Source organism: Schistocerca serialis, chromosome 9 (genome assembly GCF_023864345.2).
Source record: "Schistocerca serialis cubense isolate TAMUIC-IGC-003099 chromosome 9, iqSchSeri2.2, whole genome shotgun sequence".
In the NCBI taxonomy this organism is placed as follows: domain Eukaryota; kingdom Metazoa; phylum Arthropoda; class Insecta; order Orthoptera; family Acrididae; genus Schistocerca; species Schistocerca serialis.
Genome location: NC_064646.1, coordinates 63,480,660 through 63,494,410, shown reverse-complemented (window position 1 = coordinate 63,494,410; position 13,751 = coordinate 63,480,660). Strand labels below are relative to the sequence as shown.

At 40.2% G+C, this 13,751-nt stretch overlaps 1 protein-coding gene across 1 annotated transcript in view; it reads left to right on the top strand.

The window, feature by feature from the left end:
• Positions 1-13,144, top strand: part of LOC126419290 (uncharacterized) — a 39,203-nt gene extending 26,059 nt beyond the window's left edge. Inside the window, exon 5 of the mRNA XM_050086454.1 lies at positions 12,280-13,144. Within this exon, the coding sequence (XP_049942411.1) occupies positions 12,280-12,432 (153 nt within the window). The 3' untranslated portion in view covers positions 12,433-13,144. The remainder of the gene's footprint in view (positions 1-12,279) is intronic.
• The last annotated feature ends 607 nt before the right edge of the window (positions 13,145-13,751 follow it).

Genomic DNA, 13,751 nt, shown 5'->3' with positions numbered 1-13,751 from the left:
ACAAAGATGGACACAATTCTGTAACAGTAAGTGCACATGACAAATCTACCAGGTGTAGAAATATGAAACTGGAATTACCCTATAGGTGCTTCTTGTAACAACAGACAACAAATGTCGGCAGACAGTAGCCCAAGTTCCATACATCAGTATCTGTTTCAAACTCGTTAACATGTCGAATTTTGTGCCTACAAACTACTATTTGCGGACAGCGTTGGTTTTCTGTTATCATTTGAAGAAAACTGCAGCATAATCACATCGAATGCTTGTCGAAGCTTTTGATGAGTATGTTCTTGAGAAAACACAGTATTTTGAGTGGTTCAAAAAATTCAGATGTGGGGATTTTGATGTGAGAGATGACAAGCATGGGAAACCACTGAAAAGGTTGAGAGACAACGAATTGCAAGCCTTATTGGATGATGATGATACTCAAACTCAACAGGAACTTGCTGAACAATTGAATGTGATGCAGAAAGCCATTTCTCTTTGGTTGAAAGCTATGGGGAAAAAATGAAATGATCGTATGGCATTTATTGACCGGAATATCTACTTCGGGGTTCAGTCGCCATATTGCAAGTCTTTTTTATTTGACGCCACTTCGGCGATTGCTATGGAGGCGGACAGCTATGGGAAAGGTGCAGAAAGTGGAAAAATGGGTTCTGAATGAGCTGAATGAAAGACAGCAAGCAGATTGAAGGACCACTTGTGAAATGCTGCTCACCAGATACAAAAGAAAATCACTTCTCTATCGAATAGTGACAGGTGATGAAAACTGGATATATTTTGAGAATCCTAAGCACTGTAAATCATGGGTGAATCCAGGCATACCATCGACATCTGCTGCAAAATCAAATCGCTTTGGAAAGAAGACAATGCTCTGTGTTTGATGGGATCAGAAGGGTGTCATCTATTATGAGTTGTTAAAACCTGGTGAAACTGTTAACACTGATTGCTACCAAGAGCAAATGATCGATTTAAATTGAGCATTACGTAAAAAAGGACCGGAATATAGAAAACGGCAACACGAAGCCATATTGCCCCGTCACACACAGCAAAATGGGTCTGGGAAACAATCAAGGCATTCAGTTGGGAAATACCAGGGCATGTGGTTTATTCTTCTGACTTGGTTCTGTCCAATTATCATCTATTTGAATCACTGGGACATGCTCTCGCTGAACAGCTCTTCAATTGATATGAAAATGTACGAAAATGGCTCGCTGACTGGTTCGCTTCAAAAGAAGAACTGGCTTTTTTGTATTCTTAGCCTGCCAAATAGGTGGGAGAAAAGTATAAATAACAATGGAGATAATTTTGAATAAAATATTGTTTATCAGCTTCAAACAACAGACTTTCAGTTATTGCAACCAAATTGTGGTTTCATGCTTCTACATCTGGTATAGACTGTGTGACAAACGCAAAGTTTCTAGGGATGAATATTGATTGTCAGTTAACATGGAATGAACACACAAAGGTGCCGCCAAGAAGAATTTCACCAGCATGTTTTGCTCCTAGGGCTCTACCATCAGTTCGTAACAGCCAGTGTCTTGTGATGACATGCTCTTCCCATGCGGACTCAGTTCTTAGTTATAGGATTATTTTCTGGGGATTGAAGGCACAAAACATGGACACCATTCTTATACTGCAGAAAAGACAGTATGAATAATAACCAGAAGTAATAGTTGAGCTCTTTGTAAAAAGCTGTTTAATAAACTGGGTATCCCTCCTGCACCAGTGTATTGTGCACATCAGGAAAAACATTACTAAATCAATACCAGTTTTACGCATAATCACGGAACAAAAGACATTTCAGGCTTACATTTACAAAAGAAAAACAAACAAAAACTCAAAATAGCATTTTTGTATGAAGGAATAAGATTGTACAATAAATTGCCCAAGGAGATGAAAAGATTACTAAAATACAAATATTTAAAAGGCAGCTAAAATGATTTTCATAAGTAATCCAAACTACACAATCAAAGTTTGCTTAGAGGATTCAGAGTAGTAAATGGTTGATAATGAAAGGGGAAAAGAACAACAACTTGTCAAGTACAATGCTTTTGTAAGAAAATCATGCGCCAAGATCTAATAGGAGTTGATAGTAATGTCTTCACTCTTCTGAGGTCCACATTTCTTTCACCACGGGAGGGGGGAGGATGTTGATTCAGTTTTTTCAGGTAGCCTGAGGGGAGGACGTGAACCTACATGGGGAATAGTGGCACTTTTATGGACCTGGAATCTGTTTTCTGAACAGACTAGAGTTAGTCAGAGGAGCATAGCAGCATGTTCGTGGTTTAGGAGCTGCCGGTGGGTGTCCTCGATTTGCGCAGTGATCAAAATCAAAACTGTGTTTATATTATAAGTTATATGGAGCACACTGTGTGTAAATCAGTAACATTCTACAATAAAGACCAACTGAACTGGGCAGGGCATTTGTTAAGACGCTGGCCTCATATTTGTGAGGATGGAGTTTGCTCTGTCTGGCCAACTTCATTCAGGTTTTCCTGAGTCATTTGAAGCCAATACCAGGATTGTTCCTTCATCAAGGCACGACCTATCACCTTTCCTATCCTCAAAAAAACATACTTATTGCTTCTGTGTAAGTGTATGTTTTAGAGCTATTTACACTCCTGGAAATGGAAAAAAGAACACATTGACACCGGTGTGTCAGACCCACCATACTTGATCCGGACACTGCGAGAGGGCTGTACAAGCAATGATCACACGCACGGCACAGCGGACACACCAGGAACCGCGGTGTTGGCCGTCGAATGGCGCTAGCTGCGCAGCATTTGTGCACCGCCGCCGTCAGTGTCAGCCAGTTTGCCGTGGCTTACGGAGCTCCATCGCAGTCTTTAACACTGGTAGCATGCTGCGACAGCGTGGACGTGAACCGTATGTGCAGTTGACGGACTTTGAGCGAGGGCGTATAGTGGGCATGCGGGAGGCCGGGTGGACGTACCGCCGAATTGCTCAACAATGTGGGGTGTGAGGTCTCCACAGTACATCGATGTTGTCGCCAGTGGTCGGCGGAAGGTGTACGTGCCCGTCGACCTGGGACCGGACCGCAGCGACGCACGGATGCACGCCAAGACCGTAGGATCCTACGCAGTGCCGTAGGGGACCGCACCGCCACTTCCCGGCAAATTAGGGACACTGTTGCTCCTGGGGTATCGGCGAGGACCATTCGCAACCGTCTCCATGAAGCTGGGCTACGGTCCCGCACACCGTTAGGCCGTCTTCCGCTCACGCCCCAACATCGTGCAGCCCGCCTCCAGTGGTGTCGCGACAGGCGTGAATGGAGGGACGAATGGAGACGTGTCATCTTCAGCGATGAGAGTCGCTTCTGCCTTGGTGCCAATGATGGTCGTATGCGTGTTTGGCGCCGTGCAGGTGAGCGCCACAATCAGGACTGCACACGACCGAGGCACACAGGGCCAACACCCGGCATCATGGTGTGGGGAGCGATCTCCTACACTGGCCGTACACCACTGGTGATCGTCGAGGGGACACTGAATAGTGCACAGTACATCCAAACCGTCATCGAACCCATCGTTCTACCATTCCTAGACCGGCAAGGGAACTTGCTGTTCCAACAGGACAATGCACGTCCGCATGTATCCCGTGCCACCCAACGTGCTCTAGAAGGTGTAAGTCAACTACCCTGGCCAGCAAGATCTCCGGATCTGTCCCCCATTGAGCATGTTTGGGACTGGATGAAGCGTCGTCTCACGCGGTCTGCACGTCCAGCACGAACGCTGGTCCAACTGAGGCGCCAGGTGGAAATGGCATGGCAAGCCGTTCCACAGGACTACATCCAGCATCTCTACGATCGTCTCCATGGGAGAATAGCAGCCTGCATTGCTGCGAAAGGTGGATATACACTGTACTAGTGCCGAATTGTGCATGCTCTGTTGCCTGTGTCTATGTGCCTGTGGTTCTGTCAGTGTGATCATGTGATGTATCTGACCCCAGGAATGTGTCAATAAAGTTTCCCCTTCCTGGGACAATGAATTCACGGTGTTCTTATTTCAATTTCCAGGAGTGTATTTTCACAAACCCTTTATCATTGTAAGGTGATCCATGGAGGAATAAATATATAAATCAATAAATAAAAGAAATAAATGCATGGTAAAGTTGTGACAGAATGTAAATAATTCACAAGTAAAGGAGACCACTCACCAAATAGGTAGAGTATTGAGTCATCAAAAAACACACACACAAGAGATCAATGCCAGGACTGGATTTTGGCTGGTGGACTAGTGTTCAGTGAGTAGAGGGGGTGCGAGGTAGGAGGCAGGAAGTGTGATTGGGGATGGGTCACTAGAATCTCGGAGGGAGCAACAGGTTTGCTGGCTAGGAGTGTGGGAGGCAGGGGTAGCAGGTGCATGGGCTAGGCATGTGATGTACAGCTGGTGAGGTGTGGCACGTAACGAAGGTGACTTGGAGGCATGGGTTGGAACTGTTGGTTGTATATGTGAGAGAGAGAGAGAGAGAGAGAGAGAGAGAGAGAGAGAGAGAGATCTAGCTAGGTAGCACATGGCAAAAATGCAAGTCATGTATAGACGTATATATTTATGTGCATTTGTGTCAATGAGGGTGGGATGGCTGGGTGACTGTGGCCTTGCTGGTGGGACCTGTAGCATATATAATGCATTGGTGGTGGTCACATGCTTCAACTTCTTTATTAATTAATTGCAGGCTATGTGTGTACTGCTACAGCTGTCTGAAGTATAAATTTATATTGTGGCTGCAGGTTATGTTTGCTGATTGATAGTAGAAGGCTTAATAGTTACTGATTTATTAGCAGCCAACAACCTTATATTTCAGATTTATAAGTAGTTGTTGATCTGTTGCTATAGCAGTTCAGAGATAGTAGTGGACTACTTCATCACAACTAGCGACGATCTCTGATACACTAAATTGTTATTTTCACTGTATTTAATATTTTCACTTCGCATTATACTTCCCCATGGATTATCTGGAACATTTTATTAATTGAAGAAATCTTTTCCCATTAGGTAAATTTCAGTTTTCCAGAAAAATAAATCTTCAAATATAAATCAAATATCACCTGAATATTGTTGAAGAGTTCACAGTCATATCTCTTGTAAAGTCAGTCTCACTGATCTCTTTAACTAAACACCCATTATTTAATATCTCACAAACTTTGGGGTGGCACGAAATGTTCCAGACTCTGAGAAGAGAGGATAAAGGTAATACTACTTTCATCTGGCGGTGTATTGGGGTCGGCAAAATACTGATCTGTTATATCGGCCAGGGACGCAGCTTCCTGCTAGTGGTGGTGCAAGACCCACCACAAATTTTACAAAATAAACAGTAGCAGGGGAAGAAGCAAAAATATACCCCAATGGGGAACCCCCATAAGCCCAGTTATAGCGAATTCCTTTACGGAAAAATTCGAGGAGAAGGTATTGGAAACTGCGAACAAAAAACTGAATATTTGGTTCTGGTACATAGAGGATACGTTTGTTGTGTGTAGGCATGGGGAGGGAGGAACTAAGTTGTTTTCAGAAGCATCTCAATGGAATTAATTTGAAGATACAGTTTACCGTGGAGGAGGAGTAGAGGCAGGCAGAGAGAAGATTAAATTTTCTTGATGCGCTGGTTTTCAAGAAATAATGTGGTATCTTAGGCCACACATTTTACTGAAAACCCATGCACACAGGCTGTTACCTACAACAGGACTTGAACCACCATCCATAACAAAAGCAAGGCACCATAAAAACATTGACAGATAGAGCAAGGAACATTTGTGAACCAGAGCTGCTTAACACAGAATTAGAACACCTCACCAATGCATCCCTTAAGAATGGTTATTTGGCCACTAAGGTAAAATGTACATTAAGACCACCATACAAAAATCTTAGTGATGCCCAAGTGCCTGTGAATTGAAAGTTTTCTTGGCTTTTGTTAAGAACATTACTGAACAAACAGGAAAAATATTGACAAAACATAACATTGTGGTAATCTACGAACCCACCTGGAAGATACATGTTCACCTAAAACTGACAAAGAGTGCTCACAAACTGCTGCAAAAAGCAGGAATTTATAGGATTCTGGGCATTTATTGAGAAAGGGACAGAAGTACTACAAAAACAATGATAAAAAAAGACCAGCAGAGCACAAATGCAACTGTAGAACGGGAGAGATTGACAGATCATCTGATGTGGAACATGCTGTGCAGCCAGGAGACCACTTCATTCATTTGATAGGACTCAAGTACTGGTAGGCACAAGCAGATACCATGAAAGACTGTACAGAGTGGACTTAAAGATTGTTAAACACCGCAGGAATTTCAATAGGAAGGAGGAGGGCATAAAATTGAATGACATCTGGATCCCAGTGCTGAAAAAGATGGGGTGATAGCAACAGCAGATGACAACAACCAGCTCAGGTATTCAAAGCATGTGACATCACACCACTGTGTGGGAACACGCGTAAACGAATTTTGATGCTGTCGGTAATGATCCAGTGTGTGAATCGGACACTTGAAGCTACAACCCCCATTGAAAGTGTCCTCTGCAAATGGGGGTGAAACGTTTGGTTTTAATGTGAAATCCATTCAGCCACATCATAATAGCCTGGAAGATTTTATTAATCAAAGAAATCTTTTCCCATTAGGTAAATTTCAGTTTTTCAGAAAAATAAATCTTCAAGTATAAATCAAATATCCACTGAATATTGTCGAAGAGTTCACAAATATTTTTTGCATATTATCATTATACACAACACTGCCACATATAAAGACATTAAAGTTAATTGAAATTGTTGTGTAACCAAATAAGCTAGACATGAACTGAATACAGAACAGAATTCCAACATTCATCCTTTCATTTTCTTACAGTATTTCTTCACTTGTCTTCATTGTCATTGTAGAGGCTGATTTGTTGCATTGAGCTGTCTTCTGTCCTGACAGCTGTCAACTCAGCAACACTGGTGTCCAGTGATGCTGTTTGCCGTTTCACATGAAGACTTGTGGTTCTGCATCTGCCAGTCCCACGATGAACATGAAACAGTCAGAACAAACCAAAACATACATTCTTAGTATGATGTATTAATGGGAAAATACATGAAGAATTATAATAATGCTTTTAATACTTGTCACTATTTACTGTGGCATACATAATAAATACTGTATCATCAAAAACTATCTCTGCATTTGCATGAAATGATTTAGGAAAATCATGGGAAATCTAAATTAAGATTCTTGAACAGAGCACAAAACTCCAACCTGCTAAATCACTGCACACATCATATACACTTGTAAATAGCTTCAGGACCATGACTATGACCATACTGCCAGGCCTCTGTTACATCCCTGTCTTCACTTCTGCCTGTCTGAAAAACTGTTATATTGTAATATCACGTGCCATCGCACCCTCAGAAATCGATGAACTTCATCAGCTACGCTCAACCGTTTCCATGACTTGTTGATAGTGGGGCTGTGTTTGGGGTTCTCATTACATAAATGAATTCTTTTTAGGGATTCCCAGGGATAAATTACAAAGGTTTGAGGCTCATTAATTTGCAGGCAATGAAACTGCTCTTTTGCACCTGCCATTTTAGATACAAGCCTTTACATGTCAAAGATTCCACTGGAAATGTGATCGAGTCTTATCGTGAAGATACCGTATAGTTTGTTCTTATTACCTGGCACATGTAATCACGTGAGATGATGCAGTGGTAAGACATTTTTCATGCGCATATAGCCCCTAGATAAGTCCAAGTATTTTTTATACACACTGTTAGGCTACCAGAATCTGTCTGGCGTTTGGGATTAAGACTAAAGCTATTAGAAAACACTTTTTTGTGTGTGTCTCAATGAATGTTAATTGCAGTTCTTACACACCTCTCACCACTCTGAAGAAAGTCATGTTACATGTGAGCTTCATGATTTCCATATTCGTGTTAACATGGTTTTTGGAGTAGCTTTAATGCATTGAATATTAGCATTCAGTATTGTGCTGATGTTAAGTGATTGGAACAACTTAGATCTACTGTCCAGTACATTTTCAAACAATGGAAAATCCAGCATGGAGTAAGAGCAGAATTGCTACTCACTGTATCAAGAAAATGTTGAGTTGCAGACAAACACACAAAAAGACTACCATACATGTTGAGCTTTCAGCCAAAATTCCTTTCTCTAAAGTAGACAGCACACACACACACACACACACACACACACACACACACACACACACACACACACAAGACCACTTTCTCTGACCACTGAGGCTGGCCTCAGTAGTCAGAGACAGCAGTCATGTGTGTGAGTTGTGCTTGCGTGAATGCGTGTGTTTTCTATTTGAGGAGAAGGCCTTTTTCCCAAAAGCTCAACATGTATGGCAGTCTTTTTGTTGTGTCTGCCTGCCACCCAATAATTCCTCTCTATGGCCGGTAGCAATCTTTCCTTTTCGTAATAGTACCCAGTACATTTTCCTGCATCTAATCAAGATAAACTTTGTTAGCCACTGTGCAACATTTGGCATTGAGTTGTTAGTATTATTATATATTTTCTTTCATATGCAATTTACAAATAATGAAGGAAAAGATGGCACTATGCATACCTATGTGTGTGCCATAATTATGTTACTTTTTCTGTATGATCTCTAAGAAATATTTATGATGAAAGTAGCAGAATAATTTTTAAATTTGCATTGTATGATTTCCTAAACCTATGCACCTATTTGCTGCAAGAAAGTCATTATCTTCCATCCAGGGATTTCCACTGATCTCTAGTGAATATATCATGCCAAATTATAGACAGATACCTGTCAAGTACACACACAACTTATCTTACAATACCATTGTGGAGGACTACTTTATTTTGGTGCTGTCGCTCTTTTTTGGTCTAACATATCCCTTTCTTTGTGCATTTGTCGATATGTTCATGTCAGGGTGATCTCAACAGACGGGGGGGGGGGGGGGGGGGGGGGGGGGGGGGCAAAAATGAACAAACTGAACAACATTTCAGTTGAGGAGCTGTTTATCTTTGCCTTTTGAAGCTGAATTTGCATTTTTGCATTATCCATACAAAATGGGTATTAAAAATTTGGCCTGTTTCATTGCTAGCTTATGAAATAAGACTGCATTCAAGAAATTATTGCTTTTATGAAGCTCTATGCAGATTTCTGCTTTTCCTGAATTCTGTTTGTAAATGCATAGTTCAGATAGCCAAGACATTTATAAATGTATAAACAAATAACAGTTTAAATGGTATGATAGAGTGAAGCAGAGAGTCTTCATTGTAGGTAAATGGAAGCAAGCCTACTGTTAATAAATGATGCAAATAAGGAAGATTAGGGCTTGACATCTTCTTGATAATGGATTCATCGGAGACAGAGCTGAAGTTTTGATGGCCAAGAATGGAAACGGCAATAGTGAATGTTCTTTACAAAGGAGCTATCCCACCATCAGTGGCTTATGGACACCAAGAAAGAGCTAAATGTGGGTGGCTGAGCTGATACTTGAATCTCACGTATTCCAAATGCAAGTCCAGTGACCTGAGCACTGCTCCATCTTCATCAGTGGAAGACATATGTTAATATCGATGCTGAATGTCTTTACAATAATTCCTTATACCTTTGCAGTGCTATGTTTATTATATACATAGGGGACGATATTGTTTTTGCCAGGTAAAGATCATGCACAAGATGTGACCAGTTTCCATGACTATTATCGTCCAACCGTGCTAGTAATCTCCTGTAGCTTCCTCGTTATATAATGGCACAAGCAGGAACAACAGTTTCACTGTCACAAATGAAAGTAGGATCAATCTTGAGCAGCTTTTCCCAACACTATTTTTATACAAATAATGAATCATGTATGTAAGTCATGTATATACCAAAGTCGGTTGAAAGTACTCCAGACACTTGTGAGTTACGCTTTTATGACACCTCTTCCCATCCTTACCGTCAGCCATAGGGATGCTTAGGGATGTCTTACTATCATAGTATTTTTTTCCAGTGATACATACAGAGGGGTCCAAAAACGTGTATCCACTGTTTAAAAGCCCATAACTGGCAAACTAGTTGATGGAGTTGTCTCATCTTTGGTAGTGTAATAGTTTGTAGTTCCGGCAATCGCCACACAAGCGTTGTATTGCGTTGTTTTGTTTTGTTAGATGACAGTCACCAGATAGTCAGTGTTTTGTTCTTAGTTGCACCTAGTTACTCGAGTAAACATGGCTGGCACAAGGCTTACAATCAATGAAAGGAAGTCAGTTTTGAAGTGGTATTTTAAGTACGAAAACATTAATGAGGTTCAACGGCAATGGCGAAATGAGTATCAAACAGAGCCACCAAAATGTTTAACGATTCGTCGCATTCGAGACAAATTTGAAGCCGAAGGCTGTGTTAAAGATGTACACAAACAACAATCTGGACAACCTGTAACAGTAACAAGTCCAGTTAACTCCCGTTGTGTGTTACAGCAATTCACTCGTTCACCACAGAAGTCTGTGAGACAGTGTGCCCGCGAAACTGCAGTGAGTCGCTCAAGTGTTCAGCGAATTTTGAAGACAGCAAAGTGGAAGTGCTACATCCCACAATTGCTACACGCAATGAACGAGGACGACCGAGATTGTAGAATGGAGTACTGCGAGTGGTTTACTAACATGGTGCACAACAATGAAGAGTTTGTAGAGACGATTGTGTGGCCTGATGAGGCACAGTTCAAACTCAGTGGTACAGTAAATCGTCACAATTGCATCTACTGGGCCGCCGAAAATCCGAACGTCCATGTAGACAAAGCCATGAATTTGCCAGGAGTAAATGTGAGTTGTGGGTTGTCTTACCGGGGCATGATTGTGCAATTCTTCTTTGACTGCGCAGTTACCGGTGAGGTGTACCTTCAGAAGCTTCAGACATCCATTTTACCTGCCATCCAAGACTTGTATGGCGACAGAAGAGTTTACTTTCAACAAGATGGTGCCCCAGCCCACTACCAAAATCGTGTCAGGGTGTATCTCGACGAAAATCTACCAGGAAGATGGATAGGCTGTAGAGGTGCTGTGGAGTATCCACCTTGTTCCCCAGACCTATCTCCTCTGGGGAAAACTAAAGGACGTCGTTTATCGATAAAAGCCACGCACCTTGGATGAACTTTGAGAATCCTGAAAACTTTGCAGTCAGTAGTTCATGCTGCAGTTCGGCGGCATCGTTTGTGTGTAGATGTTAATGGTGACCATTTCAAATACCTACAGTGATATCGTTAAGTTGGGCTTTGAGCTACACTTTCACCAAAAATGAGACTACTCTGTCAATTAGTTAGCAAGTTATGGACCTTTAAACAGTGGATACATTTTGTTGGACCCCTCTGTATATCAAGTTTAGTAGAAATTGCTTCATTCGTTACAGAGAGATGCTGATATGGCACTGACTTTGCACTCTCCACTACACACACTCCACCTCCAAGGGGTGTATATTTACTAGGACTGTAATCTATGAGTCGAGTGACCCCAAAGACTAATAACAGTCATCATCAAATATATTTTTACATGTCATGGTTTTTCACTCTCGCACATGCCCATGAGAGATTGTAGGTGTATATTACCCTCTCAGTATTTTTATATAAATAATGAGTTTACACACACACACACACACACACACACACACACACACACACACACCACATATTCACACACATTTTGGTTGAAATTGTTCCAGATGTTCCTGAGTTATGCTGCCAGTTATGCTGCCATGTCATCCCTTTTCCAACCCCACCCCTATGGGAGGTGTGTGGTTATAACCAAATGTTCCCAGGTGTAGACACAACATCTTGCCAAAGTTTCATTGCATTTGGATAAACATTATAGCAATGCACAGAAAACAAACAAATAAACAAATATTCATTTTTATATATTAGGTATAGAGGAAGTTTTATGGGTTCTCCAGAAACAGATGTGAAAGTTGTTATAAGATAGTTTAACTGTGATTTCTCAATAGGTCATGTGATGGAGGACATGCAATTTTTAAAGATAAAAGATAAAGATAAAAAATTTTACTGACTTCATAAGAATATGTCTTTTGATCGTGAAGTGTTAAATGGAAAGAACCAGTTTAACTGCAAAAGAAGTAGATTAATTTTCAGATAGATGGAAGAAGATTTCTCTTTGAAGATTAGGAATTAAACACTCAGCCTACATATATATTTTCAATAACAAAAGAAAATATCTTGAAGCTGTTCAGTTACCTCATTAATTACATACAGATGACTTTGTGGTTCCAAACTTTTAGTTAAATTGTTTTCATTATGTTTCAGAAAAAGAAACTTTCTTTGGGGATGAAGGATCTGCAGTTAGACCTTGATGCCAAGAAGGAACCTATTGATTTTGTTTTAGAAGATTGTAACACCTCTTGTTCCAAGCGTTTAAATTTTCTAGATAATGTTCTACAGGATCTGTTAGGTTCATAACATGTAATATTGATTTTCGATGTTCACTTAGTTATAGAGAAAGACCTAATACTTTTGTAATGCTGTTTATCTGAGGAACTAGCCTAAGCTTGTTTGGTTATGTTATTGATGGAAACATATCTTTGCTAATATTTTTACAGAGCCATCTGGAAGATTTTCTTATCATGTCTTTTAGAGAAACAACTTTGTAAATTAGATCTCGTGATGAATTTTGATTAATGTTTCTGCTGTACCAGTCAGTTTTTGTGTATGTTGTAACACTGGCCATAAAAGTTACAACTTTCAAGCATAAAATCTGAATGATGACTCTTGCCCCGTCAGTGAATGAGTACAACAGTCTAAGCTTTAATCAGAAGTGTTTGTACTGCATGAGCAGTGCTTACATATAAGAGATATTTAAGGTAGATGTCTGTAAAGGTATCATAGAAACTTCTAAATGTTAGTTCTTGTCACAGTATTCTATTGGTAAATCAGTTTTTCATGTAATCACACAGTATTTATATGTTGTCATTAAAACTGACTTTGTACGATTGTCTGTACACACAATGCAGGTTTAAAATATCTTAAGTAACACTTAGACCAACTCACAGGAAACACATTCAACTGTGAGACTTAAAATCTACTGGCTAATGAATTTCCCGTGGTCATTTTACTACCATATTCAAATATTGCTGCCACTCTATTTTCAGTAAAAAAAAAAAAAAAAAAAGCATCAGCTTGATTAACTGTTTGTTGTTGACCAGAGAATGTTCAATTATTTACAATTTGAATCATAAACAACAGCATACATTTTTGACCAGCAGAGCTCAGGGCTTTGGTTTTCTTTACTATGGGGATTTGACCAGAAAGCACGATATGGTCTTTCACATTATTTGTTGTTGTTATTCCATATTTTATGATCTTTCTACTGTGTGCTATTAATTTGTTACATGGTTTTATGTGCACGTAAAGGGAAGTTCAGCCAAATTCGTGCATATAGGAAACACTTGTACTAGGAAACTTTCCTTTTTAATAAGGAAGTGTCACTCAACCTTTTTTTTTCCTAGTCCATTCAAAGGAGACTTTTTTGTGTTCAAAATGATGGCCTACAATTTATTAATTAATAGGTGTGTAGAAATTGTGTATTGGTAATGAAGACATATCATTTATCCTGCATGATGTAATGCACTCTTATAATGATGAGTATCTTAACAAAATATGACCTGATATATAAGACTGATTAGGTTTAGTTTACAAAAAAATGTTCTAATTTTGTAATATTATATTATTGTCTTCTAAACATTGTTCAAGAGTTTATTTATGTTATAGTGATGCATGTT